Here is a 19,429-nt window from a genome sequence, read left to right as displayed (position 1 = left end):
TCAGTGACAAAGATCTCAGAACAACCAGAGGGAGAACATTCTAGAAATGTGTGTACATTCTCTGACTGATCTAGAACCCCTCGTTGGAGTAAATGTTTTAACATCGAAGGTAAGTGTGGATTTGATTATTCTAGAATCTTTGCAAGGCTTCTCTAGTAGAGGAGCCTCTAGAGTTCTATACAAAGAATAGTTATTTGTAGAACAATACTGTATTCTAGAACTCAATAACTCTAGTTCTATGAGTCGGAGCTAGTTCTCGTTTATGAGTTACAGATCTGTTGTTAAAGATGTACATTGTAGAATTACATTTGGAGAACATTCTAGAAGAGTGTGTCTGCTGTAATTAACCTAGATCCCTGCTTTGGAACATTTATGTGATATAGAACTCTGTGTTGGAGCAAGATCTCAATATAGAAAACATTTCTAGAACTGCTTTTACAGCTCTACGCAGAGTTCCCAACACAAAAAGAGATGGGGTTCTACAGGTTCTACAATAGGGAGGTTGTCTCTCAGAGACCTGCAGAGTATTAGGTTTCTAGAGTAGAGAACAGTTCTCTGTATAGAAATATTCCAGAACACAATGACAATTTAGAAGTACATGTATGAATGTGAGTGTTCTAGAACCCAATGTTGGAGTGACTGCTCTTGTCCTCAAAACAGGAAAGAGTTCTACAACTGATGATACAGTTCTAGAACATTCCTGCGGAGAGTTTCCTGCATGTAAACTCAGTGCAATGGTTCCATAAGGTGATGGTTCTAGAACAATTAGGAGATGGTTTGGCGGTGAAGATGAGTGCTGAACTCTAGAGACACAGTTCTAGAAGTGTGTGCAGAGTTGTCAAATTCAGTGAATGGGTTATAGACCATGTAGATGGGAGAAGAGGTGATTGCAGTTTGAGTCATAGTTTGGATTGGTGGTAGAACCCAGACGTCCGACAGAATATTCTAGAGTTTTATAGGGTGAAGGGTTGGTCTTTCGTGCAGAATGCCAAAAAGTAGGTTCTCAGTGAGTGTTTGATGTTTTTTATTATTACTGAAGTCAATGAGAGGGTTTTAGACCTCACAGATGTAGGTGACGTGACCGTAGAACAAGGTCTAGACACGTGCGAGGGTTAGGTCATAGTTTAGGTTGGTGGTAGAACCGAGATGTCCAACATTTATGGACCCTATAGGTTCAAGGTTTGGTGTTTGGTGCAGAACTCCAGAGAAAAGGTTCTATGAGCATCTGCTGAGCTCTTGATGTTTATTCTGGCAGTCAGCTTAGGTTGGTGGTAGAACCCAGACATCCATCATAATGTTCTAGAAAGGCATTCCTCCAGAGATCTGGCGTGCCACCTGCTCGTCCTGGCTCTCCTCCTTGTCCTTCCTCTCCTGGTTCCAGTCTTTCAGACCCTCTGGCAGGGTCGTGTCCTCGTCTTCGCCACCGGTTCCCTCCACAAACTCTTCGTACGTCGACTTCTCTGCAAACGGACGTTTTCCCAGCAACTCCAACATGTCGCTCTTATCCAGAACCTCCTTCTCCAGCAGTCGCAGTGCCACCTGACAAACACCACAGGAACACAAAGTATAGGGTCAGAACTCTGGTGAAGCATGAGTGTGTTTGTGTGCTGTAATTGCTGTGAATGACCTAGAAGCCTGAACTTGAGTTATGATCTAGAGTGAAGATTTTAGAGCTCCACACTGCAATTCTTAACCTGAAGATCTTGACAAAAAAAATGTTCAAGAACTGTAAGATTGGGTTATATATGTCAGAGCTGTTTCTCGTTTAAGCGGAATTTTTTTTGGTTTTGTTATAATAGTAGATTGTAGAACAGAAGAGAACATTCTAGACCTCTGTGTGTTTACTCAGAATAGCCTAGAGTACATAGAGCATGGTTTCAAAGCAGTATTCTAGGTCTGAGCAGGGTTCTGAGTTCTCAGCACAGAAATGATCTAGAACTCAATGAGAGATTTCTATAAGTAAGAACTAGTTTTAATTTATGAGGCAAACATTTTTTAAAACAACAGATTGAGAGCACTCTAAAACATGAGTGTGCAACGCAGTGGAGCAAGGGTTTTAAACATCCAACGAGTCGTAGAGTTCTCAGCAAAGGAATGCGCAAGAACTCAATGTCATGGTTTTATGTCGGGGTTCTAGTTAATGATGAAAACTTTTGTAATTATAGGCGTAGGTTTTACAAGACCAAATGGAGAACATTCTACAAGCCTGTGTGTATTAGAGGTCAGCATGAATGACCTAGAACCCTGCTTTGTAGAAATACAACCCTGCTTGTCCAGCAGACAGTTCTAGAAGGGCATTCCCCCAGATTTCACAAGGTGATGTAAAACCTAGGGTTCCAATTTCTCTTATGTGTATTTAGAACCTGATTTATGTGGAGTTCCACAAGCACCTCATCTCCACCTTTGAGGTCTCGAATGAATAATGTGTTGAGGATATGTGGATGTTCTTAAAGATGATCTAGAGCAACCACTGTTGATTGTTGGTACCTTCTCAACCTCTTCCTTCTTGTCATTCAGCAGTTGATGGGTTCTCTGGTAAGCCTCGCTGATGAGGGTTCTGACCTCAGTGTCGATAAGGCGAGCCGTAGCTTCGCTGTATGGTTTCTCCATAACCATCTCACCCTGCCGAGGGAGGTCGAAGGAAACTTGACCCACCTTTGCATTCATCCCAAACTGAACTATCTGCAGCAGAACACAGAAAGCAGGAGATCAGACCGACAGGAAAACACACACACACACACACACACACACACACACACACACACACACACACACACACACACACACACACACACACACACACACACACACACACACACACACACACACACACACACACACACACACACACACAATTTAAACCAATTGGCCACAGCATTAAAACTGGTACCTGGTTTTAATGCTGTGGCCATTACAAATTAGTCAATCAATTTAATCGTTCACTTTCACGTTCAGTGTTTTGTCTACATATGAATGCTGAGTCCAAGAAACCCCACATAGAAATTAATTTAATACCTGTTCCACCATCATACCGATCAAAGTATGAAAGATATCAATGAAAACTAGAGCGGGTGATAAGGCCTAGAATTATTTACCAAGGGCATGAATTTATTAACATTTACGTCACACTTTAGTCAGTACTTTCAACTGTATATAACAATAACTCCTGATATAATTAATTGATAATGAAACACGATCTGAACCTGGGTAAGCATGAGAAAATGGATGGATAAACTGATGGAACAACCAATTGAAAAATAATAATTCTGGAACAATGGTACTGGAGATTTTTCGTCCCGTGTTTACTAAAAGCTTAAACAAAAATATTTTATAAAGGAAAATCATTCCATCTATATGTCTGAACTCTGTGAGCGACTGACTTGAAACTCTGACACCTCTGACCTGTGTGACCTCTGACCTGTGCATAGGCGCTCTGGGTGACCTTTCGGAGGTCGTCCTGAGCTCCAGTGGTTATCCGACCGAAGAAGATTTCCTCAGAGACTCGTCCTCCCAGAGTCATACACATCCGGTCCAGCAGCTGCTCTTTGGTGTACAGATACTGCTCTTTCGGCAGGTACTGTGCATAACCCAGACCCTTACCCCTAGGGATGATGGACACCTGCACAGGTAACAACAAGAACACAATCTGTCATGCACAACTTCACTGAAATAAATGATCATCAATGTAAGACTCCCAGAGTGTTGGTCTGGTTTCAGAGGTAGGTATCTTGAAAATAAAATAACATATTGTGATACATTATAGCTACTAGTGCTTTACACAGTAATGGTCAGATTGGTCAGCATCACCAAACTAAAATGAATATTGCTGCAAAAAATGTTAAAAGGCTTGATGTTTCCTGATTAAATGTAATAAGGATAATATGACAGAAGAATTAGAGACACACTGCAGCAAAACTGTTAAAAATAATCACACTTAGTTCTGATGACAGAGACCTGATACTTAAAAATACTGTGAAATGTTTTGTTCTGGCATCTTTTTATGAAGAATATTAACTGTACATCAAAATATAAATGGAATCATTTTCCTTTTTTAGCCATTAAACAAGTATATAGGGTCACGTTTTTCAGGCCTGAGCAGTGACTCCAGGTTTTGCCCTCTGGCTAAACACAATCCCAACTACCTGCAGCAATCAGAGGCGGAGAGGTCTCAGTCTGCTTCGCACCGTTTCATCATCTTTAGACTAGTACCTGGTTTGTGTGAAGCAGACTGAAGTGAGTACTGGATGTCTCCTGGTGTGAGCCAAAGGTAATACCTGAAGGTGACTTGAATCGACACATTTTTATCGACTGGACTCTGAGCAGCTGGACATTCAGAGGACACTTCTGAGAGATTTTAGTGAGGACATTGAGGGGGACATGTCCCCAACCCACAGTGGAGATGGCTCAGGCAGCAGAACAACACATCCATTTTAACAGTTTTTCCAGTTATACAGTAAGTGTGACCTTTAGTAGAGGGTCAGCATGCTCCAGAAACCATCCAGCGACGGCATGACCGGCTTCATGATACGCCACTGTCTTCTTCTCCTCCGGCTGCAGGACCTGAGTCTTCTTCTCCAGACCTCAAACATTAACAGCAAGAGCTATTTATTCATCGTGTTTTGAAGGTTCAGCAGGTTAAATCTCAGTTCTCAGTGTCTCCACACTGAACCTCAATTACAGCAGCAGCAAAATGGTGAATCAAAACTTATAGAAAAGTGTTACAACCACAGTCTGACGGTTTCACACAGGATCAAATACTCAGTCTCCTGGTTTCTGTGTTTGATGGTCCTGGATCGTCCAGGTCTCAGTCAGGTCTCAGTCAGGTCTCAGTCAGGTCTCAGTCTGGTCTCAGTCTGGTCTCAGTCTGGTCTCAGTCTGGTCTCAGTCTGGTCTCAGTCTGGTCTCAGTCTGGTCTCAGTCTGGTCTCAGTCTGGTCTCACCTCCGATGACCCTCTCGATGGCCTGTTCAAAGTGTTTCTGGTTGATAGCGTCTGAAAGGTGGCGGGCGGCGATCAGAGCCGCCTCATTACAAACGTTAGCAATGTCGGCGCCTGACAATCAGAAAACAGGGAGAATAAACCCAGAGAAGTTATAACTTTTTAATGGAGGAGAAATAAAATAAAATAAAACCGTATGTTTACCTGAGAATCCAGGCGTGAGGGCAGCCATCTTTTTGGCCAGGGCGTCTTTGTCCATGTTGGCCTCCAGCTTCAGAGGACGCAGGTGAACTTTAAAGATTGAGGCTCGACCTTTAATATCAGGGGGACCTGAGACACAATTCCAGAGACAGGTAACTTCAGATTTCTTTATGATTTTTTCTGGCATGTTTTCTTTTTTATTTGATTGTCAGCGGCTGAGACAGGAAAGACAGAGAAACGACATACGATGAATAACCAGCCACCGGAACCAAACCAAAAGCTTGTTTCGCCAAATTCACAATGTGAAAACTGAGATTCGTCACACGACATAATTTCCTCTCATTTTAAATTTGACACATTTCACTTATAAAAACAAACACCACACCTACAACCCATGAAGAAGTATGTGACAGTTCTGTAAGACATTTTTGATCTGTTTATCCTCGTGAGGGGCCCAGAGGGAGAGATTGGTTATTGGGCCCCTGTGACCCCCCCTACATGTCAGTGTCATTGCTTCCTCAGACTCCAACCAGGACACTACAGCTGAAACGATTCGTTGATTCATTCATCAATTGACAGAAAATTAATCGGCAAAAATGATGATAATTGACAAATAAGTCTTTAAAGGAAAAATGCTGAAAATTCTCTGGTTCCAGTTTCTCACGTGAATATTTTCTAGTTTCTCAGTTTTCTCTGACAGTGAGCTCAGCATGACATTTTAATCACTGAACAATCAATTGATTATTGAAGAAAATAATTTTCAGACGTATTGATAATGAAGATAACAGATAACAGATTTGCGATTATTAATATTATCTAACTGCAAAAAACAAAAACAAAAAAAAAAACTTCAGTTTTCCTGAGATAATGAGATAAATAACTCTTGATCTTGAGATTAAAGAAATAATTGAAACCCTGAAACCCTCTCTGCTCCATCCTCCCCTGTTCTCCTGATGTGGAAACAAAAGCCTGAACTCCTGGAGAAATCTTCTGTTAATCTGTGTTAAATTCTTAAAAAAAAAAAAACGAAAACCAGAGTCTCTCACCAATGTAAATCTGCCTGTCGAAGCGTCCGGGTCTCATCAGAGCCGGGTCCAAGATGTCCGGCCTGTTGGTTCCTGCCAGAACCACAACATTGGTTGCCGTGTTGAAGCCTAAAAAACAAAGAGGAGTGAGACCTCTGACTTCCTGTCACTTCTCTTTTTGACTTATTATCAATAAAGTTATTTTAGAGGAGAAAAGAGATTGTCTCCGTGACTCTGTTTTACAGCTCCCAAAACAGATTCTTTGTTATTTAAAAATTCCATTTAAAAATGTGTTAATAAGGACGTCATTAAGGTATTTTAATGTGTTTTAAGGGAAAACTCCACGATAAATGAATGGACTGTGACATACTGAGGAATTTGTAACAGATAACCTGCAGGGTTAATTCTCACAAACCAGACGCTACCCCCTCGCTTTAAATTGTTTACAGGGATAAGACAGGGCTGCCCTTTATCTGTGTTAATATTTGAACTAGCCATAGAACCGCTTGCCGAGGGTATTCGATTAGACCCCCAAATCTTTGACTACGACACAAAAGAAACAACAAACAAAATATCACTGTATGCAGATGATATTCTCCTGTAAATAATAAAACCACAAAGCACTATACCAACAACCATTGGAAAAATTAACCTATTTGGTACATTTTCAGTATACAGTATTAATTGGAATAGATTTAGATACCAGTCCATTCCTATAAAACCAACTTTGCTTTCTGCCTAGATACCTCTAGCTCTATAACCTAACTGGTTGAATAGAACAGAAAGATTGTCATCCCTATTCCACAGGCACTATTCTCCTAGCTCCAACTCCAACTGACAAATCAATCTACAACCACAATCCTATCATACATAACCTAAAACGTATATGGAAACAAGTTAAATCTCATATCGGTCTTAAACCTATATATCTCGCTCTACCCATTGAAAGAAACCCCACATTGACCCCATCCAATTTTGATTAAAACCTTTTGAACATAGAGTGAAATTCAATCTCCCAAACAGTGGCTTTTTTGATCCTAACAAATCAAAGATTAGATACAAAAATATTTTGTAGGATTCGAAACTGAAAGAAAATCAACAATAGACAATTGTCTTCAAACGTCATCGTATCGAGACAATTTCATCTCCTACCTATATGACACCCTATATCAACAACCTCTTCATCCTATGAAAGGATTAAGGCCACTTGGGAAAGGAAATAGGTATTCAAATACCAGATGACATATGGAAAGAAAGTCTTGAACACATAAACAAATGCTCAAATAATCCCAGACACTGTCTTATACAATTTCAAATACTACATGGTACCATTGCTCCAAGGCAAGAATACACAGCATATAACCAAATCTATCTAGAAAAGTCTTTTGCTTAGCTTCATATTATGCCCCAATGTTGAATCTTTCTGGTCTGATATTTTTAACATTATCTTTTAACTTATTAATAATTCAGTCGAACTAGAACATTTATTAATTATTCTCTGAGTATCTGAAGCATTCAGAAGACTCATCACAGCCCATCAACGATTCCTCTCTTCCTACGTCATCACAGCAAAAAAACTAGTACTTGTGTCATGGAAAAAAAACAACAGCTCCTACCTCCAGAATGTGGCTACGTGTGGAGAGGACAAGATGTATCTTAAAGGGCAGCCTCCCGCAATATAATACGATCTGGCAAACCCTCATACCACATCTCGCACACAGTAATTCCTGAATCCTAGCCTCTGAAGGGTAGCGGACAGGGAAACAGGCGAGGTTTAGAAGGTAAGGAGGACTAAAGGCGAAGATAAAAGGTGGAAACTGATGTCCTTAGACTGCCTTAACTGAGTTCTGTTCCTGTTCTAAGACTTAGATTTATTTTATGGTTTTTATTGAATATGTACACATTTATTTTTTATTTATTTATCATTGTTCATTTCTAATTTATATTAATTAAACATTTATTTTAGCTTTATTTCTGTTAACGTAGAGGGATATGATTTCATTTTTTTTTCATATGAAAGAAATTTACACAACAGTATATTGTATATATAGCCTTTGACTCAATAAAGATATTTGAGGTTTAATAATATCTGTAATTAACATCTACTAATTAATTAAGCCCTGATTTGTGTGTCTTTCCCATAGTTCCCACCGTCCCACCCACCATCCATCTCCACCAGCAACTGGTTCAGTGTGTTCTCCTGCTCGCTCTGTCCCCCAAAGTTCCCTCGTCCTCGTTTTCGTCCTACGGCGTCAATCTCATCGATGAAGAGGATGCAGGGGGCGTTCTTCCTCGCCATGACGAACAGATCTCTCACCTGCACAGGAAGTGACATCAGGAGGACTCTGGGTTACAAAATGCTCTGTGTTCAGCCTCAGACATTTACCATACTAGCCTGAAAATACAACACACTGTGAGACCGGTCCTGTTGGAAAGGTTCCGTGAGATCCCATTAATCCAAGGAAAAGTGAGTCCTCATCAGTGAAGCAACACGAAAACCGACATCAGTACACCTGTTCTTTCAGTCACAGACTCACAGACTCACTGTCTCTCCTGTCAGACCGTTGAAGGTCAGAATCGTTTCCTCTGACCGTCAGTATTTTTCAGTCTTTTTGAGCCCATCATCTGTGATTCTCGGCCGTTTGACAGATTTTCTCCCTGGTTCATTTCTGCAGTAAAGACGTCGGAGATGCTGTGAACGCAGGTGAAGCTGGACTAACCAAACCCTTTTAGTGCCGACTGACTCCGACAGACCCACTATAAACGGACTGAAAACACTCGCTAGCTCAACAACAAACCATAATGCATCGCTCTCTGTAGCCGACGGCGCTACATTGCTTCATCTCACCAGCGTGTCAACACACATTGGTGAGATGACCTCCACTTATTCAAGCCTCAATTCCAGAAAAAGAGGTCCTCTTATATTCAGGCTGATACAGTATTTATTTATCACACATCAGCTGGTGCTGGAGGTCAAAGGTAAATCCCTGCTGCTGTGATGGACATATATGTCCCAGCAGGTATAACAACTCTATTTCACTATTGCAATGAAAATGTGTTACTGTTATCTTACTTTTTTCTTTTCTATGTCAACTACCTCCTTCAATGGTTATTAAAGAAAAAAAGAAAAAAAAGAAAAAGGATTTTAAAAAGTCTAAAAGTGTATTTAAACTCAGTCAAGTAAAATTTGTAAATAATACAGTGACCTGGTATTTAAGGGTTTAAGTTGAATTTGAAACAAACTAAATCAAAAGTGTAAAACTGTTCCTCACTCTGGCCGGGCCGACACCAACAAACATCTCCAGGAACTCAGAGCCGTTGACGGTGATGAACGGTACATTGGCCTCACCGGCCGTCGCTTTGGCCAGAAGGGTTTTTCCTGTTCCTGGAGGACCCGTCAAGATGGCTCCCTATAAAAACATAATAAACAATGATTTTGGTCAAAAAGTAGCCTATTTGACCTCCATTAGAGCAATGTACTGAGCGTGGACACAAAGTTTCCCATTTGGAATCAAAATAACCCAAATGGAAAAAGGTTTCCTGGCTGACAATCAGCAGAGCAGCGCCCCCCTTTAGAATTGACAATGAGGCACTATTGTATCCCAAATGTCAAAGAAACTCCCCCCCCAAAAAATGTCCACTTCCAAAAAGAGTTCTTGTAAATGTCTGGCACACTGTCTTGTTCCTGCCCTCCCTCAGGGATCTTGGTCCTGCCCTAACCTTTGGGATCCTACCCCTTCCCTCATGTTGAGAAACTTGCCCCCCCTCTCACCTTTGGGATCTTGGCGCCCAGGTCCTGGTACTGTTTGGGGTTCTTCAGGAAGTTGACAAACTCCATGATCTCCAGTTTAGCCTCCTCGCAGCCCGCCACATCTTTGAACTTCACATCAATCTCGTCTTTCAGGATCTTCGCTGTCGTCTCGCTGACACTGAACAATCCGCCCATCCCCCGGCCAGGTCGCCCCGCCCCCGCTGGACCCCGCCGCAGCATGAACAGCAGGAAGCCAATGATGAGCACCGTGGGGAGCATGCTCAGTAGAAAAGTGCTGGATAGGAAGGACAAACTTTAGAGTCACATACATGTATAAACCTATACTCTGTGATGATGACAGATGTTGAACCTGACCCGTCGCTCTCGGTGGAATAAACCACCGGCAGTCTGTTCTCTCCCTCAATGCCGAGCTCATACTGAGCCGTCTCCAGATTCCTCTCAAACGTGTCAACACTGCCAATGTTGAACCAGATGTACTGCTGAAAGAGACAAAGAGACAGACTGAATCTCCTGCTTCACTTTATGTTTGTTCACTAACACGATGTATGCAGCTGCTGCAGCGAGTGGATGACAAAATTCACCAGGAAAATGAGCCACTTCTGTGAACTTGGCTTGTCTTTAGTTTGTCAATTGGTGTGTTCACGTCCACCTTTGGTCAAACACTTTGCATTTAAAAACCTGTCAAAACTCCCGGATCATTCTCCACAATTTCAGATCTGGACTGAGAGATGCCGGAGCAACTACTTCCCGGCTGAGTCGAACTACCGACTAATAAGCAGGTAACACCTCCAGCCTTAACAGAGCTAACCACAAAGACTTTTTATTCTGGGGGGGGGGGGCATCCAACAGACCAAGGTGTGTCAACTGTGAGTCTTTACCTCAAGAGGAGAGGATCATTTGTGTTTGAACTGTTATTGGGGAGGTCTGAGCTGTCTGAATCCTTGAACTGCTTGTGAACAGAATATTTTTAGTTGAGTACAGACTCCATTTATGAGCACTGAAAATAAACTGTTTCTACAGCGGGAGATGAACTGGACTGAAATGTTGAATCGCTTGTGTTGTATTTTCTGTGTTTTGAGGATATATGGTGAGTGACCTTTGGCAAATTTCTGGAGAGGGAGCATGAGCTACGATTTTCACTTCAGGAATCTTTTGTTTGTGGTTTGATTGTAATTGGTTTATTTGTTGGACATGACTGTGACTGTCATCCCACTGCATAAAGACACAGCACACACACAGGATCCTGGGAGACAGAGTGATGTATTCATACTGCTTGTTTACACTGTCGATAATGTACTTTAACAATAACAACAAATCTAGTTTAGTAAAATTAAATAAGACATTCAAAAATAATAACTACAGCATTAATTTGATGATGTTTAAATGATAAGAGCAGTAAATTGAATACATAAAAATGATTAAATTCGAATTAAAATTGATTTTAAATTCAACAGTAAGATGTCCAGTTTTTGTAAAGTGAGTTTCTCACTCACCCCGTCCACCGGCGTCTTCCCAGTAGAGAAAACCACTTTGACATAGCGCTTGTTGACAACTTCTAACCGATCCACCTGATGGATAAAACAGTGAAACATAAATAAAAAGTTTTCTGATTCAGTCAGTAGTAACACAAAGAAAAAAGAAGGGGAGCCTGTTTCTGCAGAGAAGTGAGAAATGTAGTCTTCTCATTTTGTACACAAATGCAGGCATTAAAGCCAAAAAGCACACAAATGGGCTCGGACTGGCAGCCTCTCTGGTTAAGTTATATTGGAGTCATAACAGGTTCACACTAATCTGTTAAATTGGAGATTTTCCATTCAAGGTTCATTAAATTTAGAAAAGAGGTCTCTCCACTCTCTACAGTATCATGTATATTATGCCTCATGTTGTTCTGGATCTTTGATGAAACTGCAGGATGTTATCAGTAGGTGGAAACTCAATACGTTCAGTGAGTTTCTACAACATTTCAACAAACCACAGGAGTTTGTTAAGATGGACACCGTGGCACGGGGTTTAACATGTTACAGTGATGACATCAGATCACAGGTGTTCTCCTCACCACTCCTTTGGCCAAGTAGTTGTTGACAAAGTCTTTCCAGGTGACCTCTCGTCCTCCGTCCCTGAAGAAGAAATAGTAAGTGACGGTGGTCCAGAACGCTGCTCCGCCCAGGAAGTACATCCGAAACTCCTTATCATCCCAGGGAATGTCACCCTGAAACGAACAGACCTGACATCAGATCCACACCCAAAAGAACACACACCTGTCTAACCAGGTGGGCACAGCTAGCAGCTGAATAACACCTTTAACCCTCTGAGGCCCGCGCGGGCATATACGCTCCCATACATCATATTGTCTTTAGAGCGTCATTACTCGTCATTACTGTGTTTTTCCTGGTAACGTACAGAAACCGCGTTTTCCGGCAAGCCCCTGTTTGTCCATGTTAGCCATTTCCTTCCCGTCAATAAACTAATACATAAAGTTGGGAAAGATCTGGATAGCCTCCCATTGTGCCTGGCGCCTTGCATATGTCATCTGTATGTACATACATAGATCAATTCTCATCCACCATTTTTTGTTAAGACGTATACAGTCACATCTCTGAGTTGGCTCCAGTCATATTCGGAGGCTTGGCTGACGGTTACCTGGATACACAAACGGCAGACACACTGAATTATTCTGAGCTCAAAGCAAAGAGAAGTTGATCTAAGTGTATTGTAGAGACAGAAAGAAGACAGAAAGATGTGGCAAGAAAGATGAGTCTCTTGAGCTGATTTTTTTCAAGGAGGAGAATGAGAACGACTCTGCGCCCGAGTCGTGCTTTTCTGAGGACGAAGAGGAATTTGGGCGACGGGATAGATCCTTACGAGGAAAGTTAAGTGATGCTGTTATGAAATCATCCAAATTGTCATGGATTACGTAGGCTACAGAGCGGGGAAATGTGATCTAGCATTACAGATGTATTGTTCTATAATGATGATACTGTGTGCGTTTTCCCTGTAAGCAATACAATCATAGCGTGGTACAGTAAATGGTATTGTCTGTAAAATAAACAGACTTTTATTGTAGAATAGTGTATGGTGGAAGAAAAATAGTATGTGAAATAAACCAAATACTACTGTAAACTATTGTAGCGATTTCAATCCCGTCTCCCCCCGACCAACCACAAATATACCCTCTGCAGGCACAGATGTCCCCTTCAGGACCTCCACCACAGCCCACCACTCCCAGAGGGAATCCCAAGAGGAGAAGGGGAAGAAGAGAACCCTCCCTGCCTACTTTCCCAGAACAGACAAAACCTACAACATCCCAGCAGAGACCACAGAGGAGGGGGAGACAGTCATCTCCCCCATCTTCCAAACAGCAAACAGTCAGAGACCTCGACAGGCTCATCATGCAGAAAGGGCATAATGTGTAAAAAAAAATTCCCCATTCTGGTCCAAGGCATGCCAGTTGCCCCTGTGTGTGAGATTCTGGACAGGAAGTACTAGAAGGAAAATAATTACAATTCCTAGCCAAAAAAAAGAGCCCATGTACACTGCCCAAAAGAACGGGCATAGGTCATGAACAGAAAAGCCAGAAGCTTCAAATCACTTCTTGCACAATCCAAAGTACACAAAGAAATGTGTGCATCTTTTTGTCTTGAGTTTTTGTTTCGATATTATGGTTTGCATCGCTGTTTTGAATAAAAAAAGTAAAAATTCAAGTTGTCTTTTTTGTTTTATGGGCTAATATCCCCTATTATACTGTATAGAAGTGACTGAGGTTAGCTGAGGTTGTGCTGACTCTGGTGTAGCAGACATGCGCTTGGCACCACAGACAGCATTAAGGAAAGAGCTTATGATCCCAAAGGGTTTGCCTTTCCTGGCCTCCAGCAATGAAACTATCCCACAGACAGGACACAGAGACAAAGGATCCTTATCCAAAAACAGACCAGCTATCACCATGTCAGACAGATATATGACCAGCCCATAGGTCAAAAGGACACGAGGCAAATGGGATTAAACAAGTAAAACCCCGACGGAATGAAAAAGAGTTCATCCCACCACAATAGGAATCATCTTTGATCAATGTCTGACTGTTAACTTTCAACAACGAAGGTAATATGAAAGGACTGTCACTGGGATTTGAACCTACTTTCTCACCTGATGCACCCACAGTCAATATTTACCATGCAAGCCACACTGCCATCTAGTGACTATGTCTAATTAAGCCACTACCACACAAGTTAATAGACGTCAAATGTTCTTAATTGTGTTTTATTATTATTGATGTTGTGGAATTCCCCATGTATTCATTGACAGTATTAGAAATAGCTGATTCTCTTGTTTACCTACTCATATAATGTTGAAGATTTCTGAATAATGCACTGATGTGAAATCCCCATTTGTTTGCTTCCTTTTCTGTCACCAATAACATCCAAATACATCATTTTGCTTAATGTTTTAAATGGGTCATGGTGGTAGGAGGATGTGCAACCTTTGCACTTAAACTCTATATTAAACAATTTGTTGAAAGAAAGAGAGAAAAGCTCAACTGATGAAGAACCGTCACCACTCCCACAATGCACCCTGCATCCCCCTAGGAAATAAAAACAGCTTACTCTCTTCATTGTCTTTTCACGTCTCGTTTTACAGTGCTGTTCTTCTGTCGTTTTTGTCTTCACGTTCTTTGTTCTTTTCTTCAACATGTGTTTTCCGAGTACGTTTTGGCAGCACGCGCAACCTGTAGCTCCCCTATTTTGTAAGCAAAGCCAACAACATTTTGAACCAGAAGAGCAGAAGGGCCTTAGAATACTTTTTTTGAGGTTTTGTGTCGTTTGGCCAACGCCAATCCCTTCTTAAGTTGTCTAGCGAAACGGAGAAATAATTAGCGTCACCAAAGGAAGAGTCTGCTGGCGGATTTCCAGACACCGAAAAATTGAGAAACATTGGCAGAACCTGTCGCCTGGGCAACACACGACCTCTCAGGGAGGATCCACCCGGAGTTCGGCGTGAAAGGTTATCCACTTCAAACACCAACTGCTTTGGGCTTCGGCCGCGAGTCTCTAGACTCGCCAACTGAAGCAGGCAAAGCCATCTTTTATTTTTCTGCTCATAACTCGCTGGATGTGGAATACCGTTAACATCTTTTAATCCTTAAATTTCACTCATCTCAGGATCCGTATAACCAGTCCATACATAGCCTTAACACATTATTTCCCACCACTGCCCAATATCACATTGCTTGTTTTATCAACTATTGATTAATATTGTTTTCTTTCTCTTGTTTGTAGATGCTAGTTCTTTTATTCGGACCCAGTTGTTGCCTGTGCTTTCCTTTAGAGGAGAGAGTGGAGATCTGAAAAAATTGAGAGGTCGCGGCTTCTGGCATTAGACTGATCGGATTCACTTTCCAAGTTCCTCTTCGGAGGCGGTGCCCTAAACGAGTGCTTATATTTCATAATTCTGCATAAAAGCAGTTCACGCTACATTGGGATGTGTAAAACTTGATGATACTGTAAAAAAAAGACAACTTTGTAATGCGAAAAACAAAGGCAAGCAAAAATGGAAAGGTCTTAATGAGGGTCTCAGAGGGTTAAAGGCAACATCTGTCAGACTAGAGGAACAGCAGCTGGACACTGTTCCTCCCCCCACACTGACCTTCTGCAGACGGCTGTACCAGTGTGACTCCTCCTTGCGACCTCCTCTTTTGCCTCCTCCTCCCCCACCTCCACCTCCACCTCCACCTCCACCTCCACCTCCCGACCTCCCAGAGGCCTTCTGAGCGTTGGCAGGTTTGGCTTCTGAGAACCGAACAGATAGAATTAACAGGGATGTCAAAGGAGGCCACTAGACTTGCATGTAAGCATACCAGGGTCCAAACATCAGACGCAACTCGGAACCAAAACCACAACTGACTGATGTTATGTATCTAATTTTTTATCGTCATATTGCCTGTAAAGTTGATACTAAAATACTAGAACACAAACTGGATATACATACCAAATTTGGTAACATTCGAAATATGCAGATATGAGGGAAAAAAGCACCATTGATTGTTACGGTTACACCATATTAACACGGTACATCTGGAGCATGTTCGGTGGCTTATTCATTTTGGTGGCATTTTGAGAATCTATGGGTAAGATACAAATATTCTGAAGATCACTGATGCCCCACTCAAACCAACTGGCAGGCAGGTTAGCACTTCCACCGGATTTGGAAAAGGACATCAAACTCTTAAAATAGACACTATATCTTCGAAAGATTTGAATTCCTGGCATTGCCTTATTAAAATTGTATAACTGTTTTTTGCAGCAAAACATGATTTGTTTGACACCTCCAAAATATAGTTTGGTTCAAGGTACCAACTTCATATTTTATGCATTTACTCATGAAAACATGCTCTGCCCAGTGGTATGATTGTTTTAGGGTAAACTTTAGGTGTGAAATCTTTTTTTTTCCATATTTAATTCCTCATAAATCAGAAATTTTGATTTCTTTCAGACATGCACTTAGCCACTAAGAAAGTATTATAACATGAGTATTATATATAAAAATTTAAAAAGGTCTGATGTGTGTTCAGTGTGAAAACATATTGGGCTCCAAAGCAGGAAGCACATTTTTAGTACAATTTTCAGCAAGCCACAACTTGGCAAATATGCAACTGTAGGCCCACCATTTTAGACATTAAAGACATCTGATAGTGCAGAAGAATCCCTGAGGATTTCAAGCATGTAGCATGAATATTTCAAAAGTAATGACCTGTGGAACTTTGTAATTTTTCAGCAAAACTCATTTATCAGGGCCACAACCCCTTTTTAAAAGCCTCCACATTTCAGAAACTAAAGATACAAGCGGAAAATTTTGCACACTAGGTGTTGGCTAAAATTGTTTACATGAAGTATGAAGCAAATCCAAGATGGTCAGTCCGGAGGCCTCTGTTGATTTGACATGGAATGACCCGTTAGATTTTATATAGCGTTCCCCTGTGGTTAACCTGGCTTATTTTCTGAGGCTGGAGAGATTCACTAGTTTAAATTTCTCAGTTGTATGTAGGGAACGTTTGTGCTGTAGAGACACTTTTAGCTGAGATCTGTCAGAAATACGATCATTCGTGTCAGCAGATGACAGTAAGTTTCTACCTTTGGTTGCAGCTTCTGCCTCAGAGTTTTTGGCAGGTTTCTGAGCATCTGGAAAATATTTCTCAAAACCTGGAGAAAGAAAAACACATCATTGCACTGAACACGCACGTTTGTACTTCTGGACTTGTGAGGACCCTCACAGACATCATGTATTCCCTGAAAACTAAATGTTTATACCCAACACTTACCCTAAACCGAATCTGAACCTGAGTCTAACCCCAAAACCAGGTCTGAAGGACCGGCCAAATGTGAGGACTGGAAAAAAAGTCCTGACTTTGCAACATGTCCCCACTTTAATGTCCTCACTCCCAAGGTCTGAAACTCAAACTGGTCCTCACAAAGATGGACATACATGAGTGCGCACACACAGTTTTGTACCTTTTGGTGGTCTGGAGCTCAGCCTCCTGTACGCTCCCAGCAGCTCACTGAGCAGGCTCCACCTGCTCCCTACCTGTCCGGCCGTGGTCGAACACATCGCCTGACCAACACACATCCAACAAGGCCGACGTCAGATAACAACAACACCGAGTGCACCTGGGGGTTTGTGTTGCATTTAAATCAAACGAACAATTATCGGATAATAAATGAAATTATGGACAAACGAATGATTATGTTCATGAATGAAAGAAGTGAATCCAGCCCTGCAGCGGACAGACATTAACGAGCCTTTCTTCAAATGTCAAAGCACTGTCACTTTTTATTTCCTCGTAAACATTAAACTGACCACCACCACCGACCCCGCAGATATTACAGCTTGTAAACACGTTTTGCAGCAGCTAAGTCTGTTCTTGATCTATGAATGTTCACTCATGCATATTGTAAACACTGCAGGAGCAGGTGTCATGGAGCAACCTGTCATATGAGAAAGCACATTAGAAGTAGATAGTTATCAGCCCTGTTGCTGCTTTATTGTTTGAAACGACCTCCAGGGCTCATTAACTGCATTCACGCCACAGCATACAGGATGAGGAGAGAGGAGACAGAAACAGCGTAGGAGCACATGATTCTTCATTTAAAGAAAAAGATGGAGGTGGACACGACCCAGAAACTGATCTAGGACCAGCCCAGCAGTCCGCTGACAGGCAGAAAAACAAAATCCCGAGCCTGCTATAAATGGACCGAACGGTAACCGGGACCAACAATGTACGAGGACTGTGTCAACTCTTAAGGAATTGTTTTCTGTCACTTATCTGAGCAGTTTAAACAATTTAACTCCACATCAGTCCGTTTGTTTATTCTGTCACTGGTCTCTGATGAAACCATCCGGGTCGCGTTTGAGTCCAGTCTGAGTCTGACAGTACTTCTCCCCGATGAGTCAGTGACAACAACGGCCCTGATCCGTTTCACAGGTAAATCTACCGGACCCAACGGAGCTAACTCATATCTGTTAGTACTGTCAGCCGGTCAGCGGGGTCACTGTTCGGGCTTGTTTTGGCCGCTGCCCCGGTTAGCACAGTTAGCATTTTAGCATGTTTTCCACCTACCAGCCTGGCCGGAGCGTTGGAGGGCAGCAGCAGCCGGAACATCTTCCTGCAGCCCGCGGAGAGCCGCAGGTAGCGGTAGGCCATCCTCACCCCGGTAACACAACGACACTGACCGTCAGAAAAACAAGTACAACGGCCTTTAAACACGGCTCAAGTTCAGTATTTCTGTTCCGTAATCACACCGCTCCGCCATCTTTATCGTCCCCTGCTTCTTCACGGAGGTTCAGATGTTTGTGGAGGTGACACCGCCCCCTGCCGCCCCCCAGGAGAGAGACCACATCTGTCCGGTGTGACGGGTAGAAAAGACCGTTAATGTTTATTATAGAAGCTTAAATTTAATGTAGAGTCTGACAACAGTAAAATTAATGTTTGGTTGTAGTCCACGCACTTCACTACCGACTCTTCCCTAATTATATTTTTATTGTTATTTACTGTTATTATTTAGTATTTTAGTAGGGTCCAGAAGCCGGACTCTGACTGTACACTGTATATGTGTATGGTCATAATTAACAGTTATAGCTGCAGTTATTATGGTACGAACAGACAGGTTATGACAGGTTAACCTTATGTATTAACTCATACATAAAGTGTGACTGGCTGTGGATCTGTGTGCGAAACTTAAAATGTCGAAATTTAGAGAGAGCAACACAGTAAATGTGACATGTGGACGTAAAAGCTGTTTTTATGAGATTTTGAAGTGAACATGTTTCCTTTCTGTTTGAATAAAGTCTCTGTTGCATTACTGTGTCCTGTTTAAATCAAATGTTGTGGTAATGACATTGCTGCATTACTGCACTATTACTGAACAGAAAAAGCCTGTTTTTGCTCAGTAATAACTGTTGGTAAACCATTTATGAGTACTTTCTAATATTCCATCAGGTCTGCAGTT

The 19,429-nt window shown here is 41.8% G+C and overlaps 1 protein-coding gene across 1 annotated transcript; it reads right to left on the bottom strand.

Moving 5' to 3' along the window:
• Positions 1 to 1,007: 1,007 nt before the first annotated feature.
• Positions 1,008 to 18,784, bottom strand: afg3l2 (AFG3-like AAA ATPase 2). The gene is made up of 17 exons (XM_040145825.1): positions 18,541 to 18,784; positions 17,435 to 17,534; positions 17,057 to 17,125; positions 15,573 to 15,715; positions 11,992 to 12,144; positions 11,429 to 11,503; positions 10,290 to 10,414; positions 9,936 to 10,209; positions 9,436 to 9,573; positions 8,327 to 8,480; positions 6,185 to 6,292; positions 5,142 to 5,267; positions 4,941 to 5,051; positions 4,465 to 4,580; positions 3,419 to 3,619; positions 2,488 to 2,682; positions 1,008 to 1,539 (listed from the first exon to the last, which is right to left on the bottom strand). Exons 1-17 carry the CDS (start codon positions 18,622 to 18,624, stop codon positions 1,300 to 1,302), a joined length of 2,412 nt encoding a protein of 803 aa, XP_040001759.1. The 5' UTR covers positions 18,625 to 18,784; the 3' UTR covers positions 1,008 to 1,299.
• Between the last annotated feature and the right edge of the window lie 645 nt (positions 18,785 to 19,429).

Source organism: Xiphias gladius, chromosome 15 (genome assembly GCF_016859285.1).
Source record: "Xiphias gladius isolate SHS-SW01 ecotype Sanya breed wild chromosome 15, ASM1685928v1, whole genome shotgun sequence".
NCBI classification, from domain to species: Eukaryota; Metazoa; Chordata; class Actinopteri; order Istiophoriformes; family Xiphiidae; genus Xiphias; species Xiphias gladius.
This window is presented reverse-complemented; position numbering and strand designations above follow the sequence as displayed.

Bases quoted from the DNA above. Each gene is read 5' to 3' on its own strand.
- afg3l2 (XM_040145825.1), bottom strand. From the start codon at position 18,624: ATGGCCTACCGCTACCTGCGGCTCTCCGCGGGCTGCAGGAAGATGTTC. The intron at 6,293-8,326 runs GTGGGTGGGACG...TTTGTTTTTTAG, and splicing joins GTTGCTGGTGGAGATGGATG to GCTTCAACACGGCAACCAAT. The intron at 1,540-2,487 runs GTACCAACAATC...GGTGTTTGTCAG, and splicing joins AGAAGGAAGAGGTTGAGAAG to GTGGCACTGCGACTGCTGGA.